This window comes from Dermacentor silvarum, chromosome 8 (genome assembly GCF_013339745.2).
Source record: "Dermacentor silvarum isolate Dsil-2018 chromosome 8, BIME_Dsil_1.4, whole genome shotgun sequence".
NCBI lineage: Eukaryota > Metazoa > Arthropoda > Arachnida > Ixodida > Ixodidae > Dermacentor > Dermacentor silvarum.
In genome coordinates, this window is record NC_051161.1 from 161,400,189 (window position 1) to 161,419,093 (window position 18,905).

Below are 18,905 nucleotides of genomic sequence, written 5' to 3' on the forward strand. Positions count from 1 at the left end.
AGCGCAGGAATGTGTTGTTTGCCTAAGGTGATAACAAACCAGAGGTGGTTTCCTGGAAGCGGAGAGGCTCACAAGGATCAACAGAAAGGACTTGAAAACACTGGACAGTGTTCGTGCATGCAGCCGCCATTTCATACCAGGCATGTCACGTCTGCGATAACCCATCTCTGCACTCAGTGTGCCACTGCAGAGTTGATAAGCGCACGCTGTGTTATGCAGGGCATTTTATGTCCAAAGCTGAATCGCCAAGTTGATTGTAACAAAAGCGCCTTGCTTTTCATTGAAACCCTGACTGGGCATCAAACAAGTTCAGTCATAACAGCAGGGAACAATCTGTGGTGGTGGAATCTGTGTGCATGGTTTCAGTGCCATAAGTTTTGTGGCGAAGACTGTTCTTGTGCGAGTGCCTTATCACACGAATCTTGCAAGCTTGCTTTGTTGGCCAACACAAAGCTAGCAATAATTCTGTTTTCCAGAAGTTTTGCAAGCAGCTGTCGAAGTCCGCTGGCGGATGAGAAAATTTCTGTATCCTCTAAGAAAGCCGTACATCTCGAAGTACCGGTCAGCGAACTTGGCCGCACAAATTCATTCCATTCCTTAATATTCCAGCCACTATTTTTGCAGCCAATTACTGCACACGTCTTCAATACACGATTCAGTTGAGCATGATTGGAGCACAGTGTGTTAGTGAAAACAGTTGCGTTTCGGACAGCTGATTGCACAGAATCAGGTTAGAAGCGGTAATGGTTTCGCATTCGTGCGTGGTCGCTGAGGCAATGTGCGGCGCGCCGCCAGAGGCGCCATCTTCTTTCTCTAGAGCAAACTTCTCCGCAAAAAGGGTCTATGAGATGAGGGGTCACTTAAGCATGCTTTTTTTTTTCAAGAAAATCTCTTGATTTGTATTCTGGTTGATACTAGTTCCTCAACAGCGCTTCCCTTCTCTGGCACCCTTTCTGTTAACTGTGTCCCGCGCCTTGCAGATCCACAAGACAGCTGCAGCCGTGGCATTGCGTGGAAAAGTTGCGTCTCGGCCTTCAGTGCGACGCGCCTGTAAAATGTCCCAGCCAGCGCCAACGTTTGCTTCGTACCTCGCGAGGACTCCTCCTGTGCTGAACTCACAGGGGACCACCACAGGCTTTCAGTTCGCAAGCACAGGTAAGATGCCCAGCTTCAAGCATAAATTTATTTCGTGCAGCGTTTGTAGTAGTGCATCTTGTCATCAGGTGCCTTCAGAGTCACACGTTACTGACATAAATTTTTTATATCATAAAAAGGCCAACAAACAAAGACACCATTTACCTTGCTGCTTTGTTTGTTGGCACTGCTTGCTACTTTGTTGACTTTTTATGATATGACTAATAATAAAAATCGGGCCCTTGGTTTCCTTTCTTCATCAATTTTTGTCACTTAAGATAGCTTGGAAGCAACTCCAATGCAGCCTACTTAAATACATGTAAAACACCGAAATGCTTTTTTGAGGTAAACAACTAGACAGATTTGAATGAAATATTTTGCATTTGAAAGAGAAAGTTAAATTACAATGACTATTCAAAGCAGGATTTTCATTTAGGGCCTGGAGTTTAAAAATTAAATTGCAAAAGTGGCAAGTTCTGTAACAATTGAAGCGCAATGTTTACAAATCTATACCTCTGCACAAAAAAAGTAGATATTGCAGTTGTGTAATCTGTATCTGATAGAGCATCTTAAAGGTACAAGTTTGGTAGATATAGTTGTTACATAATAATGTTAACACTTGCAAGGTTCTCGCGAAAGTCTTGCTCACAAAGTCGGGGTATATTTGAGAGCAGTGTATGATGCGTCATTTCATCTGCTCTAGATGTCTTAATAGGTGCAGCGTACAGAATTGTGATCTCCTTTTACAAGCGAAGCTTGTATTGCGTTGCAGATTTCAGTGGCGGCATAGGCACGCAAAAAGTCACGTGTGGCGCGTGCCTGCATTGGATATGCGGGTATGAGCCAGGGACAAGAACTAAAGAAAGAAAGAGCAGGTGCAGGGAAAGCTGCGCCAGCACCGGATCACATGACGCACGCGACCAGTCGGGGTCTTTTGGTGTGTTGCAGGGAAAGGGGGCTGGGGCACGCTCCACCGTGCTTTCCTCGCCTCAAATCAGTTTCGGCGATCGGATGGGAAGGCCGCTTTTGGCGCATTCCACCGTGGAGCAGGCTGGTTTTGAGCAACGGCCTTGTGAACTCGCTCGGGAAAGGGCTCGTCGACGGGCCGATTCTAGCGTGAGGGCTACCGAAGCCCAGGCGAAACGTCAGCGAAGAGCCGCCGACCCCGAGTTTAATGCAAACGAAGCAGAACGCCTGTGACAGCATTGTCTTGCCGCAAGCTTCGCTTACCCCCATTTCCTTGACAGGGGAAGGGCTCTGAATTTTTATTGCCATGTTGCAGAGTGGTAAACTTTGTAATTTTTTATTTCAGTTTTGCGATTTCCTGCAATTTTTATTTAAAAGTAAAAGCCAAAATGAAAAGCCTGCTTTTCTTCAGCCACTACATAATAACCTTTTCTTTTAAATGCAACAAACTTCATCAAATTCAGTGTAGTGGTTTCCGAGAAAAATTCCCATGTATTTAGGTAAGATCCCCCGAGCTAATGCTTAACTCCATAAAGCCCAACTTACCATTTTTGCTACACTTAGTTTCATACCTCAAAATGCTGATTGAAGTGTTAGATGCAAAGCCCATAATAGCATCCTTGATGTGTTAGAGTAAGCGTCAACTGTAGATAGGTCACCAAGACATAGAGAGAGATAAACGTGATGAGAAAGGCAGGGAGGCTAACCGGACAAGATTCTGATTTGCTACCCTGCACTGGGGGAAGGGTTAGGGGAAATGAATGACCGAAAGAATGCCAGTGCGAAAAAGCAAACAATCGGGAAAAAAAAAAGGAGAGGATGGGGAAGAAGGTTGTTGTTGTTGCTTGAATAAGTCACTCGAACGTAAAAATTGTCAAAAAGAAAATTACAGATGATTACTATACTAATTAATATATTTAGTAATGTTTTACTGTCTCTTGGTATTAATGTTCTCTATATGGCCAGAAATAAAAGCTGGATAATCAATTTGTATTAATTAAACAATTAATTTAATCTGCTCTGGGGTTTCGAATCACACAATGAATTTACATACCTGTCACACAGACACTTTGGATCGCAATCGAGTCCTATCCGGATCAGGTGCTCCTACATAAGCACTTTCCACCAAGATTTTGCACAAACTGGATCCAGTCAATCGTGTTTGTAGGCTTTCGTCTGCACCGTCATGCTGAGTGAGCTCAACAAACTCAATCCGGATTGTTGGACCATGCAGCAGCAACCATTCTTGATCTCGATAGGAAAATTTCATCTGGGTCGGGCTTGATTGCGATCAAAAGTGCCCTTGTTGCATTGGTATTAAAGAACGACTGAAATCCAAAGCAATTCAAACTGCCGCTGCCCTCCTCTCACAACACAACTCACGGAGTCAAGATGCCACACAGTACGGTCCGCGTGCTTCTGACAAATGGGCTACCTAATTATACGCCTGTGCTAAAGTGCTCAACTACTTGCATCGTGCTACTACAGAAATGTTACCAATCAAGAAGCTTGTCCAAACAACCCGCATGGGCTTTCATACAAAACGAGAAAGCGCAATGTGCGTCACATGCGCAAATTGTCCGGCGTTCGATGCGTCACTCAAAGCAAGTCAAAGTAGAGCTGCAGTGATATTCTCGTCGTCACGAGCAAACTATCCTGACTTTGTTACAAGGCAAAGCAACCACCCTACTGCAAATAATAGCTGGCATTCAGGAAAACGACAAAGTAGCGTTCTGACTTCCTTGATTCTGGGGGCGGCGAGTTTTTGCATGTGTGCCGATAGATGGACGCACGTGTCTCCACTAGGGGAAGGAGTGGTGCTGGCGTCTTGCCACAAACTTCAGAATAGGAGCCCTATGTGACGGGCCCCCTTGCTACTCTTAAAGGGGCCCTGAACCACCCCTCGGGCTTGGTGAAATAACATAGTCCGCGGGTAGCATACGTTGCTGTGAACATCTCAGCCAAATTTTGTTATCGTACACGGTGCGTGGAGCTTGCAAGCGGAACACAGTCACCTTTCTCTCAAACGCTCTCTTTACAACAGAAGCCATGATCCTCACTCTTTTCTCTGTGCTTTATTTCGTAATAAAGCACATTCCCACATGTGACTGTTATTGGTCGCTGCAGTCCGCTACGCAGCATAGATACCGCGGTCGCTGCGGATTGCCTCCACGAGTCCACTGGCTAAGCGCACTGCGGCTCACTGAGGACAATCACTGTTTGGTGTACGTTTAGCGTGTCGTAGGCACCAAAATCGGAAGTCGTGGCATCTACGTTAACATACAAAATAAAATTTGAACTGCGCGCCACTGCAACATTCGAAGGCGGGGCGTTATGGCCACGCCTTACTCCGCCGTAGCCTTCACAGTGCAAGGCATTGAAGAAGGAACGAGAGCACAGCGGAGGCCGTGTTTGATTGCCAATAACTCCGCTTCTGCTGAACACATTGAAGTACTTTTTGCGGCAAAGTATTTCTGAAATAGCCTATTTTCACTTCAAATGCATTTCTCTACTTCAATAAAAGTGGTTCAGGGCCCCTTTAAATGCATCACTGCAATAGTTTGTGTATGCCTCGCTGCATAACATAGCTTTATTACATCGAAGCTGACTTTAGAGAATAGGCCGTGATGCAGATCCTTGCCAGCCCCAAAATAAATGTAACCCTGAGCTCAGTGGATCTGGCCCAGTGTGCATGGTTCCTGGTAGATTTTAACCGATGTGCACTTCAGGTGCTTCGCCAACGATTTCATAAACCACTCTGTGCTCGTTTGCTCCCAGTATGCTCGTGCGACTTTGGTCGCTTGTTGCAATGTATGTCTTTACCATCTTCGTAGCAATGCGCGAGAGCTAATTTGTGTCAGTAACGCTAAGATGTGGAAACATTACAGAATGGCAATGTACCAAATAAGAACATAATACATGGGAGCCAGGGGTATTTAGGTTGTGATAATTTGACATAGCAGCTGGGAAAATGCGACAGCGAGGAACATATCAGCGAGGTTTCACTGTATGTTAAAAACTCAGGTTCAACTGCATGGCACTCTTTGGTGAGAACTCGTCCTTGCACCTTTAAACCCTATGGTGCCTTCCACACTAACCCCTCTCCAATCTTCTGTACCACTATTAAAAAACGTCTATTGAAGATGCAATATTTTGCCAATTTTGGATTGGATTTAATTGCCTTTGTTTTTTTCTGTGCTCGCTTTTTCTCATCTAGTGCAGGCAGATCCAAAAGCACCTTTCAAGTTCAACGCACCACCTACAGAAGCCACCCCAAAGCCGAAGCCACCTGCACCGCAACTGGTAAAACACATACGAGATCAATTTTTTGCCTTGCTGGGATGCCAATGGTGACATGAATAATTTAAAGTACCGTGATACAAAGCTTACTCTCGGGGTACTTGTTTCATGGCTGAAAACGTTGCTCCAGTGATACACACAGAAAACTGAGTAGAAATGCAAAAGGAAAAGGCAGAGTGGCTGTGCTGTGGGTGTGTCGTCTAGTAAAACCTTGTTAATATGTACCTGCTAGCAGCAGCTTACTACAGTATAGACCACTTATAACGTAACCGCTTATAGTGCAGGACCGGATATAGTGCGGTCTTTTCAGACTCCCGTTAATTTTCCCATAGCACTCCATGTATACACGTATCGCTTATAGTGCAGTTGCGGGAAACGAAATACCGGTTACAGTGCGGCTGCCTGGGAGTACGGAAGTCAGCGGAGACGGCGAACGCTCCCCTCAAACGGGCACCCCAAGGAGTGCTCGAGGAAGAGAGACGAAGCGGAGGAGAAGGGCACGTGGTGCGAACGAACAGCCAGTGAGGCTGAAACCAGAATCTTGAGTGCGAGTCGTGAAATATCACGGCGCGCATAGCGAGCGAGGGTCGCGAAACTGCCAACGCCGGCCAATGCTCGCTTCACGATAACGGCAGTAAACGAAACTTCAGGGAGCGGGCGGCGCCGGGACGGCACAGCGAAGGGCGCAGGCGGAGACCGTGGAATGTGAGGGAGGAGGGAGGCAGGGAAGCGGATTTCGCCTCGGCAACTCCGCCGCTTCGGTGGCTCCCCTCGCCCTCCCTCGTAGCTCCCTCACTTTCGACTGTCACCGTGCGCGCCCGCCGCTGTGCAGGCGCCGCCGTTCCAGCCGGCCCGGCGCCAGCTCCCCGAAGTTTCGTTTTTTGCCGTTATTGGGAAGCGGACATTTGCCGGTGTGGGGGCAGCTTCGTTGGCCGGCCTGGGACAGCACCGCTGCTTCCCTCTGCGCCGTAGCCGCAGCGTGCAAGGTCAACACGTGACTAGAAAGTAGAGGAAGCATAAAGGAGAAAGAAGGGTTCACTGCCATTTTTGACGCGTGGCTACGGTAGCGTGGCTGAGACGTTGGCACGTACACGTATGTTCCGGCGCAACGCAGAATCGGCGACCTTGCCAATTGAGAGAGGGTGAAATTTCCGCCGCGTTTTGTTGTTTGTTTGGTTTTGTTTTGTTCGCGCGTGACATTGAGGGGTCTCTCCTAAGTTTTTACTCTATGGCGGTGCTGGAGCAATGCCGGTTGGAGGCGCCGCCACGTGATTTGGTTCGTATTAACAAGATTCGACTGTAAATTGAATGCAAATGTTTTAGCCCCATTCCTCAACTGTCGCATACGCGTGGCGGCTCGGTGCACATGTTTTGCATATGTGCGGGCCTTGAAAATTGTTGCTTTGGTTATAGTGCGGTACCGCTTATTGTGCGGATATTCGTGACTCCGGCGACTTACGTTATAAGTGGTCTACACTGTAGTAGCTAAAACATAGTTGCCACAAATCCTTGACCCATTGTCCATAGAGCCTAATGTATATAGGCCTTGTGTATTTCGTGATGTTAGTATGCGGTGGCGCTGTTGACAGCGGTAATGTGCAGTTGGGTTTACCAGCCATAGAAATAAATGGACCCACAATGTTTCTAATTTAATTTTAACTTGCAAGCGTAGTCAGGAAGCGCATACTTTGAGGACGTTGCTCGTATATCTTAGGAGGGCACGCAAAACATAGCAGCAGTATTTGAAACCATGAATAATTTTGAAATGTGTCTGGCAGCAGAAGCAGTATTCCCTTACACCAACACCATTGAAATGCATGTTGACAGACACTTCAGAGGTGGCCTATTTTAGCACTGGCTAGTATGCGGGCATTTTGTCAATGGCAGCTCAGGTTATGTGTGCATAATGTCAACATTAACACAGCTGATCCAAGAAAGCATGAAGTTTGTGCGTTTCAACTTTAGAAGCATGTTTTGAGTTATTTCAAGCATGAAGTTTGTGCGTTTCAACTTTAGAAGCATGTTTTGAGTTATTTCAATTTAATACCTATGATCTTGCTTTTCTAGATTTGAGGGCCAATTACCACGATGTGGTCCATACACGCAGTGTTCAATTTTTTTCGTTTAAAAACGTAACAACTAGCGAATGAAGCCCGAACCCCATGAAAGCAATTTTGTGCGCGATGGTGAGGAGCGACCGCTTTTAGCGCCGAAGTGGGCTGTCGTGCGAACAGATCGCTTGTCCTTCTCGATCAATCACTATGAAGTGCTATGCTATGAGCGACTAGCCAGTAGTGCGAAGCCGGAACTGGATGTACATCAGTCAAGTACTGCCGATTGTCGCACGGAACAACTCGAGCAAATGACTAAATTTTGATTAAAATTAAATTATGGGGTTTTACGTGCCAAAACCAGTTCTGATTATGAGGCACGCCATAGTGAGGGACTCCGGAAATTTGGACCACCTGGGGTTCTTTAACGTGCACCTAAATCTAAGTACACGGGTGTTTTTCGCATTTCGCCCCCATCGAAATGCGGCCGCCGTCTAAATTTTGATACGTGCAAGGATAAGAACTTACTCCAAGACCTTCAGAAATATTGACACGTACACATGTTTATCTTTCACCGGTGGCCGCTTTCAACATTGGCTGACAAATGTTAAACGTTATCGCTCGGCGCAGGACGCGCCTGCATTGGAAGCTTCTCGGACGTTATCAATGCTTCTATCCGTCGTCTGTGGTCACCGACGCCCATGTAATCTGATTGTATGAGCGACGCGAATTGTCTAGAACTTTCTGGAAGACACGCGGGCATCAGGGATTAATCTGGAACCTTCGATGACTCAGGTATAAAAGCCGACGCGTTTCGCCGCTGATCAGATTTCGACGATCGCCGACTGTGTTCGCCGCTATCGTTGTGCTTCAAGTGTAACTTGCTTTTGTGGGCACAGGTTCGCCCAATAAAGAATCAGTTTCGTCATTCCCAGTTTTACGACTGTTTGCTTCATCGTCACTACTACGTGACATCTGGTGGAGGTGCTTTTATGTCCTTGTACCGGACCCCCCCGTCCAGCCGTGAGCCAAGCCCACACCGTCTAGAAGACGTCGACGCCTACCCCGACCAGCGAGCTAGTCGCAGGCTACTGAACCTGCCACCGGAGTACGAACCCCTACCTGAGAAGACCAAGAGGACAAAAGTCATGACCTCGGCAGCCGCTACCATGACAGCCCCTGTGCCAACATCTGCGGTCGTGATGCAACAATCCAGGGAGCCGCCGACTTTCCGCGGTTCGCCATGTGAAGACGCTGAAAGCTGGCTGGAGGCATACGACCGGGTCGCTACGTTCAACAAGTGGGACTGCGACGAAAAGCTGCGCCATGTTTACTTCTCTCTTGAAGATGGCGCCAGAACCTGGTTCGAGAATAGGGAACGTTCACTAACAACCTGGGACCTCTTCCGAGCCGCCTTCCTGGACACCTTCACGAGCGTCGTCCGTAAAGAAAGAGCTGCCGCCTTGCTGGAAAACCGTGTACAGCTCCCGAATGAGGGCATCGGTATGTACACTGAAGAAATGACTCGATTGTTCCGGCACGCCGATCCAGCTATGCCCGAAGACAAGAAAGTTCGCTTGCTCATGCGGGGAGTTAAGCAGGAGCTATTCGCCGGACTGGTACGGAATCCACCAACAACAGTCCAAGACTTTCTCTCGGAGGCTACGACGATCGAGAAAGCACTGGACATGCGCAACCGGCAATACAATCGCCGTTCGACGCCACACTACGCCGAAGTCCAAGGACTTTCCGACGACCTACGAGACACCATCAGGGCGATAGTACGCGAAGAGCTGCGGAAGTTGCTACCGTCGTCGCAGCCTCAAGTTGCTTCCATCGCCGATATCGTGCGGGAGGAAATCCAGCAATCGCTAGGACTTCCCGAATCGCCGGCAACCCCAGCCGGAAGCGATGACATACGCCGCCGTCGCCCGTCGTCAAGGCCCCCCTCCGCGCTCGCGCCAGGGCCCCGTAACGCCGCAATTCCGTCGCCCAGCGCCGCCGCCGCCGCCAGCACGCCCGCCCGTCGCCCAGCGCAGCTACCCGAGAAAAACGGACATTTGGCGCGCCCCCGACCACCGCCCGCTCTGCTATCACTGCGGGGAAGCCGGCCATGTCTACCGCCGATGCCCATACCGCGAGATGGGCCTACGAGGGTTCGCCGTCAACGCGCCACGTCCACAGCTTGGCGAGCGACCACGTGACATCGCCGACTACCTCGCCGGAGCTCAGTGGCAACCACGACGACCCTCACGCTCGCCGTCACCAGGCCGCTACATCTCGCCCCATCGCCGTCAGTACACCGGTCCCACTCGGGGCCGATCTCCCAGTCCTTACCCGGGAAACTAAAGGCAGCAACCGATGGAGGTGCGGTTGCTGTACGACGCAATACCGAAGATCCTCCGCCGCCGACGAAGAAGATTCGCGAATCACCACGACGAGGTATCAGCACACCGCCTGGCAAGAGCCCTAACGACAACACTTCGCCGCCGAAAGAAGACCTACCGACGCGACGTAGCAGCAGCGGAGCAAGCCGACGCAGCCGTGATCCGACGCCACGACTTAACCGCAACGCCAGACGACGGTCTACCGACTTAGACGTGCTAATCGATGGTCATCACGTCACTGCTCTCGTCGACACTGGAGCCGACTATTCCGTCTTCAGTGGCCGTTCGCCGCCAAGTTGAAGAAGGTGAAGACTGCCTGGCAAGGACCCGATATCCGTACAGCGGGAGGCCACCTAATAACGCCGGCTGGAATCTGCACAGCACGAGTCACTGTGAACAACCGCACTTACCCGGCGAGCTTTGTAATCCTGCAGCACTGCTCCAGGGATGTCATCCTAGGCATGGACTTTCTAAACCAACACGGTGCAGTCATCGACTTAAGGTCCAAGTCGGTAACGCTTTCAACGCATAACGCGATACCACCGGATACAGACATCAGTTACCATGCCTTGAATGTGCTAGAAGAACAAGTCACCGTTCTGCCTCGCTCCAGCGTAATGATTTCCGTCGGTACCGAAGTGCCTGCAGACATGGAGGGCGTCATCGAGGGCGATCATCACTTACTGCTCGACCGTGAAATTTGCGTCGCTAGAGGCATAGCTGAGCTACGTGCAGGGAAAGCAAGGGTGATGCTCACGAACTTCAGCCCCGAATACAAGCACATTAACAAAGGCACCACGGTCGCCTACATCGACGAAATAGTACAAGCCAGCAGTGCTTTCGCCTTCACGGATTCCAGTGCACCTGTAACGACGACTATAGTACCTGAACCAACTTTCGACGTCAATCAGAACCTTCCCAGGCATAGGAAAGAACAACTAAAAGCTCTGCTCCTGCAATAGAAGGACTGCTTCTCGTCGTCGTCAAAAGTTCGACAAACCCCTGTCGCCAAGCACCGCATCATAACCGACGAAAATGTCCGCCCACTCCGTCAGAGCCCGTACCGAGTTTCGGCGCGCGAACGCGAGGCCATAAGGCAACAAGTCGACGAAATGCTACGCGACGACATCATCCAGCCGTCCAAGAGTCCGTGGGCGTCCCCCGTGGTGTTAGTGAAGAAGAAGGATGGAACCCTACGTTTCTGCGTCGATTATCGTCGCCTCAACAAGATCACGAAGAAGGACGTATACCCCCTCCCACGGATTGACGACGCCTTGGATCGACTCTACAACGCAAAGTATTTTTCGTCGATGGACCTCAAAACCGGCTACTGGCAAATCGAAGTCGACGAGAGGGACCGGGAGAAGACTGCCTTTATAACACCAGACGGACTGTTCGAGTTCAAGGTCATGCCGTTTGGTCTTTGCTCGGCACCTGCGACTTTCCAACGCGTCATGGATACAGTACTGGCAGGCTTGAAGTGGCAGACTTGCCTCGTGTATTTGGACGACGTCGTTGTGTTTGCCTCAAGCTTCGAAGAACACCTGCGGCGCCTTGAAACAGTTCTTCAAGCTATCAAGACCTCCGGACTCACGTTGAAGCCAGAAAAGTGTCGCTTCGCATACGAGGAGCTCTTGTTTTTGGGCCATGTCATCAAAAAGTCTGGAGTGTGCCCTGACCCACAGAAAACGGCGGCCATCACTGACTTTCCTCCGCCCGCCGACAAGAAGGCAGTGCGTAGATTTCTTGGCCTGTGCGCCTATTACAGGCGCTTCGTCAAGCATTTTTCACGGATCGCCGAGCCACTGACGTACCTCACGAAGGCCGACGTCGAGTTCAAGTGGGAGACGCCGCAAATCGAAGCATTTGAAGAACTGAAGCGACGCCTACAATCGCCGCCCATCCTTGCGCATTTCGACGAAAACGCCGATACCGAAGTCCACACCGACGCAAGCAGCGTAGGACTCGGCGCCGTGCTTGTGCAGAGGACTGACAGACTAGAAAGGGTTGTAAGTTACGCTAGCTGGTCGCTATCGAAGGCGGAATCAAATTATTCCACAACAGAAAAGGAGTGCCTCGCCATCATCTGGGCTACATCAAAGTTTCGCCCCTACCTCTATGGCAGGCCCTTCAAAGTTGTGAGCGACCACCACGCCTTGTGTTGGCTAGCTAACTTGAAGGATCCTTCAGGTCGCCTCGCACGATGGAGTCTGAGACTTCAAGCATTCGACATCACCGTCGTTTACAAGTCCGGGCGAAAGCACTCTGACGCCGACTGCTTGTCTCGCGCCCCCGTCGAACCGCCGCCACAGGATGACCAGGATGACGACACTTTCTTGGGACCCATCAGTGCCGACGAATTCGCCGAACAACAGCGAGCCGACCCGGAACTAAGGAACCTTGTAGATTACCTGGAAGGCAAGACCGTCACTGTGCCGAAGGTGTTCAGGCGAGGATTGGCGTCGTTTTTCTTGCAAAACGACATTCTCCTAAAGAAGAACTTCTCGCCTCTCCGAGCCAACTACCTCCTCGTGGTACCCTCAGCATTGCGTCCAGAGGTTCTGCAAGCTCTCCATGACGACCCAACGGCTGGACACCTCGGTTTTTCCCGCACGCTCGCGAGGATACACGAAAAATACTACTGGCCTCGCCTCTCTGCCGACGTCGCCCATTACGTAAGGACATGCCGAGACTGTCAGCGACGCAAAACACCGCCGACAAGGCCAGCCGGACTTCTACAGCCGATCGAGCCACCTCGCCGACCGTTCCAGCAGATTGGGATGGACTTACTGGGGCCTTTTCCGACGTCGACGTCCGGGAATAAATGGATCGTCGTAGCTACGGACTACCTCACCCGCTACGCCGAAACAAAAGCCTTGCCCAAAGGCAGTGCTGCCGAGGTAGCCCGATTCTTCGTTGAGAACATCCTCCTGCGTCACGGTGCCCCAGAAGTCCTCATCACCGACAGAGGTACTGCCTTTACGGCAGAACTAACTCAAGCCATCCTGCGATACAGCCACACAAGCCATCACCGGACCACCGCCTACCACCCGCAGACGAATGGCCTCACCGAGCGCCTAAATAAGACCATCGCCGACATGCTGGCAATGTACGTCGATGTCGAACACAAGACGTGGGATGCCATCCTTCCCTACGTGACCTTCGCATACAACACGGCCGTGCAAGAAACGACGCACATGGCGCCGTTCAACCTGGTCTACGGAAAGGAACCCGGCAACGACGCTTGACGCCATGCTACCGGACGTCACCGACGAAGAAAATCTCGACGTTGCCACCTATTTGCAGTGTGCCGAAGAAGGTCGACAGCTCGCCCGACTGCGCATCAAGAACCAGCAGAGGACCGACAGCCGACACTACAACCTTCGACGACGCTACGTCGAGTACCAGCCCGGTGACCGTGTTTGGGTCTGGACTCCGATACGCCGACGAGGACTTAGCGAGAAGCTGTTACGTCGCTATTTCGGACCATATAAGATCACCCGACGTATTGGCGCACTGGACTATGAGGTCGTGCCAGACGGCATTTCGCAATCACAGCGGCGCCGGGCACGACCTGAAGTCATCCACGTGGTGCGTCTTAAGCCTTTCTACGCCCGCTGACAAACTTAGGTACTTTGTTACTTTGTTATTGTTTTTTGTTATCTTGTTTATTACGCATGGTTTTGTTTTCGCTTTCGTGTTTGTTTGTAGCATCAGGACGATGCTTTTTAAGGGGAGGGTATTGACACGTACACATGTTTATCTTTCACCGGTGGCCGCTTTCAACATTGGCTGACAAATGTTAAACGTTATCGCTCGGCGCAGGACGCGCCTGCATTGGAAGCTTCTCGGACGTTATCAATGCTTCTATCCGTCGTCTGTGGTCACCGACGCCCATGTAATCTGATTGTATGAGCGACGCGAATTGTCTAGAACTTTCTGGAAGACACGCGGGCATCAGGGATTAATCTGGAACCTTCGATGACTCAGGTATAAAAGCCGACGCGTTTCGCCGCTGATCAGATTTCGACGATCGCCGACTGTGTTCGCCGCTATCGTTGTGCTTCAAGTGTAACTTGCTTTTGTGGGCACAGGTTCGCCCAATAAAGAATCAGTTTCGTCATTCCCAGTTTTACGACTGTTTGCTTCATCGTCACTACTACGTGACAATATTTTATGCTAAAAATGCTAGTAAAACAGATCAACTTAAATTAATAAACCGCACGTTACGCCAGTTTCCGGGCATATTTGCTGCCTTCGCATCGGCAGCACTGGGGAGAGGTCGCTCAAAGTCATCATTCGCTTGGGTTCAACTTGTAGGCGACTAGCGAGTGCAACAGCCATAGCGATCGCATCACTTTTCACCGTCGCGCACAAGATCGCTTGCATTGGGTTTCTACTTGAAAGGTGTTTATTGCAGATTGTATCGTGTACGCTCTATCGTTGTCACTCGCCGAGTCCTCCAACTTCAAGCTGGTGCTGTGCTTCGGTGCATGTTCATACCACAAGTCCTTGGCATCATCCAGACTGTGAGGTTCCGGTCACCTTGAAACTGCCACATGGTTTCACGCTGACAGGATCTAGCCAAGCACAGTCACGAGCAGTGACCTCTGGAGTCGCTCAGTTGGCGTCCCTTCGTGGCTGCTGTTTGCCATCCATTCTGCATACTGCCTCTGGCCTATTTACTCTGACTTTCAATGGTTGCAGAATGCCCGTGAGGCCTCCCAGAATAGCAGCCATGGATAGTGTAAGCTCGCAGTGGAGGGGAAAAAAAGAAAAACTGAAGCAGAATTCTCGCATGCCATCGGTGGACCGCGCCTGGAATCTCATGCATGCACATTTTGAAGGATTCATGGTGTAGGTCATGGAAAGAGTGGGTGTGGCCCTTACATGTATTTTTAAATTGTGTAGTTTTCTCTTAAATCTTTACTGAGCTTTGTGGCACCTTCTGGGTATGAGTGTTGCCTCCCTCAGTTGCCTATTTTAGAATGGCTCGCATCAGAGCATGCTTTTACAATTATTCTTGGTTAGACAGTGCTAGTGGCAAAATGATTAAGAATCCATGCTCAGTTTTGGATGACTGTGCATACATGGAAATCATGTGGTCCGCTGTCTTGCTGTGATCAAGGCCTTGTAAAGCGTCTCATAATTTGTTCATTCCAGGGTCCAATGGCCATATTTCAATAATACCAGAACGTTTAAACATGTATAACTTGCCCTAGGTGCAAATTAGAGAAACCAGAACAGTCAAAATTTACCGTATGTGGAGCCCTTCACTATGGTGCCTCTCATGACCACTCTGTTGCATTAGGATGTTGAACCCAAACACTTTATCAACCCACTCATTCATTGCGCTCATTCAAGCATGCTTTGAAGGGGTAGCGAGCAGTTGCATTCAGGTGCTCTCTTGAAGGCTGAAGGGGAGAGTTGCATCTTAGACCAAATACAGTGGAATCTCGATGATACAATCACGGCTAATACGAATTTCCGGATGAGACGAATTTTTCTGAGGTCCTGGCCGAGCCCCATTACTTTGCAACGTGCTAGAGAACGGTTGCTATGAATCGATTTTCGACCCGCGTCGGTTGATACGAATAAACGCCGCCCCACCGACGGCCGCGAAAGAGAACAGCGTGCAGTCACGCGCGTTTTCCTTTTCTCTTTTGGTGCGGAGACGCGGCGCCGGACAGCGTGGAAGCCGCGACTGGGCGCGAAGAGTTTGAAGCGGTGACGCTTTTGTTGCTTTTGTGCTTTTCTTTTTGTCTCTTCGCTCGCCGCAGCAAGCGAAGGTTCGTGCGGTCAATCGCTTCTACAGAAACTGAGCGGCGTAAGCACAGCGCATACAAAGGTCAGAGCCGTGTGGTGATCGCTTTCATGATACGGTGCGCGCGACAACACCGACAGCCGGCACAGGCGCAAAGTACAAGAACGCATTTGTTGGCAGAGTAGGAGCCGCCCCCCCACTACCTCCCTCCCACACTACCTTCCCGCTTTGCTCCTTTCGCGTGGGAAGATTGCATCTCCAGCTACCCTTGCGCTTGGTTGCAAGATACGCATTTGGCGCCGCAGCACAGCGTCGCCCCCCCCTCCCTCCCTCCCATACCCCCACGGCCTTTCGCGCAACGGAAGTCGCGTTTGCTCTCCGCTGTGCGTTCGTTGTCCGTGAAGGCGCGCAACCCCCACGTGCTTTCACTCGCACATACGGCGCGCGGTGACGACTTTATCGCTCTTGGACTCGTGCTCCACGTCTCATGCTCCTCCTCCGCATCGCCCTCGTTGATCTCCTCGTCCATCGGTGGGTGCACCTCGTGCTCGCTACCGCCCTTGTCGGCGAGATTTTCCCGTGGAAGCCGCAATTTCGTCTCACGCGGCTGCACTGTAAGCGGTATGCATATACATGGAGTTCTATGGGAGGGCAAACGGGAGTCGGAGAAGGCCGCGTTGTAGCCAGTTCTGCACTATACACGGTTAGGTTATAAGTGGTCTATACTGTAAATGCTTTTTACGTACGTGTGCCTGAGTGAGTTCACCTCTTGACTCTTTAATTTAGCTAGTTTTAATTGTGTTTCGATGATACGAATTTCGGCTAATACGAATTTTTTTCGTGACCCTTGGAGATTCGTATCATCGAGATTCCACTGTATTAAAAAAAAAGTTAATTAAGGTGAAAGTTGACTGTGTTGTTCTGGAGCATAACTTGGAATTCTAGCAACTCTTGTTCTATTGTAAGCAGAGCAATAATGTTGGTCTTATGGCATTCCTCGAACCATAGAGAAACCATTGATACCCTGTTTAGTGAAATCTGAGGAATTGATACTTTACAAATCTTTGCAGAAAATCATTAAAAGAATCTTGCGTAATATTAGAACCAGTGGAGATAAACAAAAATAAACCTCATATTCGAAAGCAAATATTATACTTAAGTCCAAGTTTTCAGCACCATACCTCGAAGAATAACGATTGCAAAAAAATTTTCAAGGGGCACTTAGTTATCCCGACGTGAATGAATGCGAAAGCATTGCGACCACCAAAGGTCGTGGGTTCAAGTGCTGTAATGAACTATATCTTAATAAACCTGCCTTAATTAACTTCACCGTAGTTAACATTGCCTTAATTCATCCTGCCTCAATTAACTTTGCCTTAATTGACGTCATTAACTGCCTCAATTTGCTCACGTGGGCTCACTTGACTTTTTGGACCATCGTGGTCACGCCAACGGCGGATTTTCTGCCTCATGAGCCACATAATGGTTTCGCTTTAATAAGTTTGATCCAGAACCCAACTCTCCCCTTAACGAGGCTTTTGGGAGAAGATGAGTGCTTGTAACATTGTTTGGCGTTCACAACTGTACGTGCAGATTAACTTGGAGAAGTACCTGGACAGCACGGTGTTCTCAGACGTGGAGTTCGTGGTGCAGTCTGAGCGGTACTTGCTTACAAGGACCATCCGAGCGCACAAGCAGTTCCTGGCTATGCGAAATGATGTCTTTGGCACCATGTTCTTTGGTAGTCTGCCCGAAAAGGACAGGGTCTGCATCACTGACCTGCACCCAAGTGGATTCTACGGATTGCTCAAGTCAGTGTGTTTTCATGTGTGTCTTGTGAAGTCAGTCACAAGTGGATATGCCAAACAAGGCAATACATACGACCCTACCACCTTGCCTACGGTTGTTGCACCATCTGTGGTACACTGGTACTGAAGCAACAAATAATGAGACTACACTAATTGGTTTTCCGTGTTGTTTAACAGGAAACGTTATTGTAAACTACGGATGGTGCAATAAGGGGACGGACAGTAGGCAAGATGGTAGCGTCCGTGTGTATTGCCTTGTTTATTTCTCATCTTTCCATGATGTCAGATTATGATTCACTGTAGTCTGACCTGCAAAGAGGCAAGGATGAAAATTGCCAATTTTACGTAAGACATGCAGTTGAACTTTGTGGGTTCTCGGACGTGCTCTTGGGACAAAGTAACGACAACACAATAGTGCAAACAATGAAAAGGGCATTTATTGCACCTTTCGTGCACCAATGCCAGCTAGCCGAATGAACTACCAATGGAACATGCCGATGAGCGCGGATGCACCGTATCGGTGGTGCTAGAGCTAGTGAAAACATATTTTCACAAACACGTTTTGTGAAGCGATGCTTCGTGTTCCACTGAAGCCCATAACATTTTTTAAAGAAATCGCGGATGGTCAAGCACCTTGGTTCTTTCATGGACAGTTGGCACCCATATATAGAGATATACATCAATGAGTGGTCTGTGGACCTTCCTGGATTTTCGTGACCGTGGCTGCTAGGTGCTGCTGCTGTCTTGCCGAATAGCTCATACTGAAGGGGAACATATCTTGGAGACAAACAAATCAATAGAAAAATTGATTTTTCATTCCTGCTATTTTCTGAAGCTACATATCATGGCACAGGTTCTGGCAGCAACGTAGCTTCAAATGAGTTGTCGCTGAGGAAAAAACACATTTATTCTACAAAATGCTCACTTTTGCCCAAATGCTCTTTCATTTTTGCGTTAAAGTATTTCACATGACTAGCACCGGACTCATCAACGGGAGGCAGCTTTCCGCACTGCAATAAAACAGTATACTTGACACTGCCAAGAATGGCATCTCTCGTTGATGCCGACATGTCTTGCGCTAGTCACATAGAAAATGGCATGCTTGGCACTGTGCCAAGAGTGCCGGCGCTCCTAGATGCCGATGCATCTTGCACTATAGTCATGCGAAATTGCAGCTATCTCCGAAAATGATGATCCGAGAATATGGCACACCTCTTCCGGCCTTTGTGAAATAATAATACTCGCCTATTTTGGGCAAATCCGGTATTTCGGACTCGATAGTTGAAACGTTCTGGCGGTCCTCATCGAGTCCGAACGATCAGTCTGCAACTGTAGCCCTTCGCAGCAATTCAACATTTCTTTGAATTTGTCATTGTCTCATCATTCTTCACTGCGCTGTGAGCCTTAGTGTGGGTAAAGCGCACATGGCGGCATGGCGGGTTTAAAGAACCTTTGTTTTTTCAGTTGCACTCCTGTACTTACGATGCTGTCAACA

At 49.4% G+C, this 18,905-nt stretch overlaps 1 protein-coding gene across 1 annotated transcript in view; it reads left to right on the forward strand.

The window, feature by feature from the left end:
• The window catches only part of LOC119462547 (BTB/POZ domain-containing protein 6), a 33,085-nt gene that overhangs the window by 2,399 nt on the left and 11,781 nt on the right, over nucleotides 1-18,905 (forward strand). Inside the window, exons 2-4 of the mRNA XM_037723890.2 lie at nucleotides 981-1,155; nucleotides 5,318-5,403; nucleotides 17,196-17,413. Of these exons, the coding sequence (XP_037579818.2) occupies nucleotides 1,056-1,155; nucleotides 5,318-5,403; nucleotides 17,196-17,413 (404 nt within the window). The 5' untranslated portion in view covers nucleotides 981-1,055. The remainder of the gene's footprint in view (nucleotides 1-980; nucleotides 1,156-5,317; nucleotides 5,404-17,195; nucleotides 17,414-18,905) is intronic.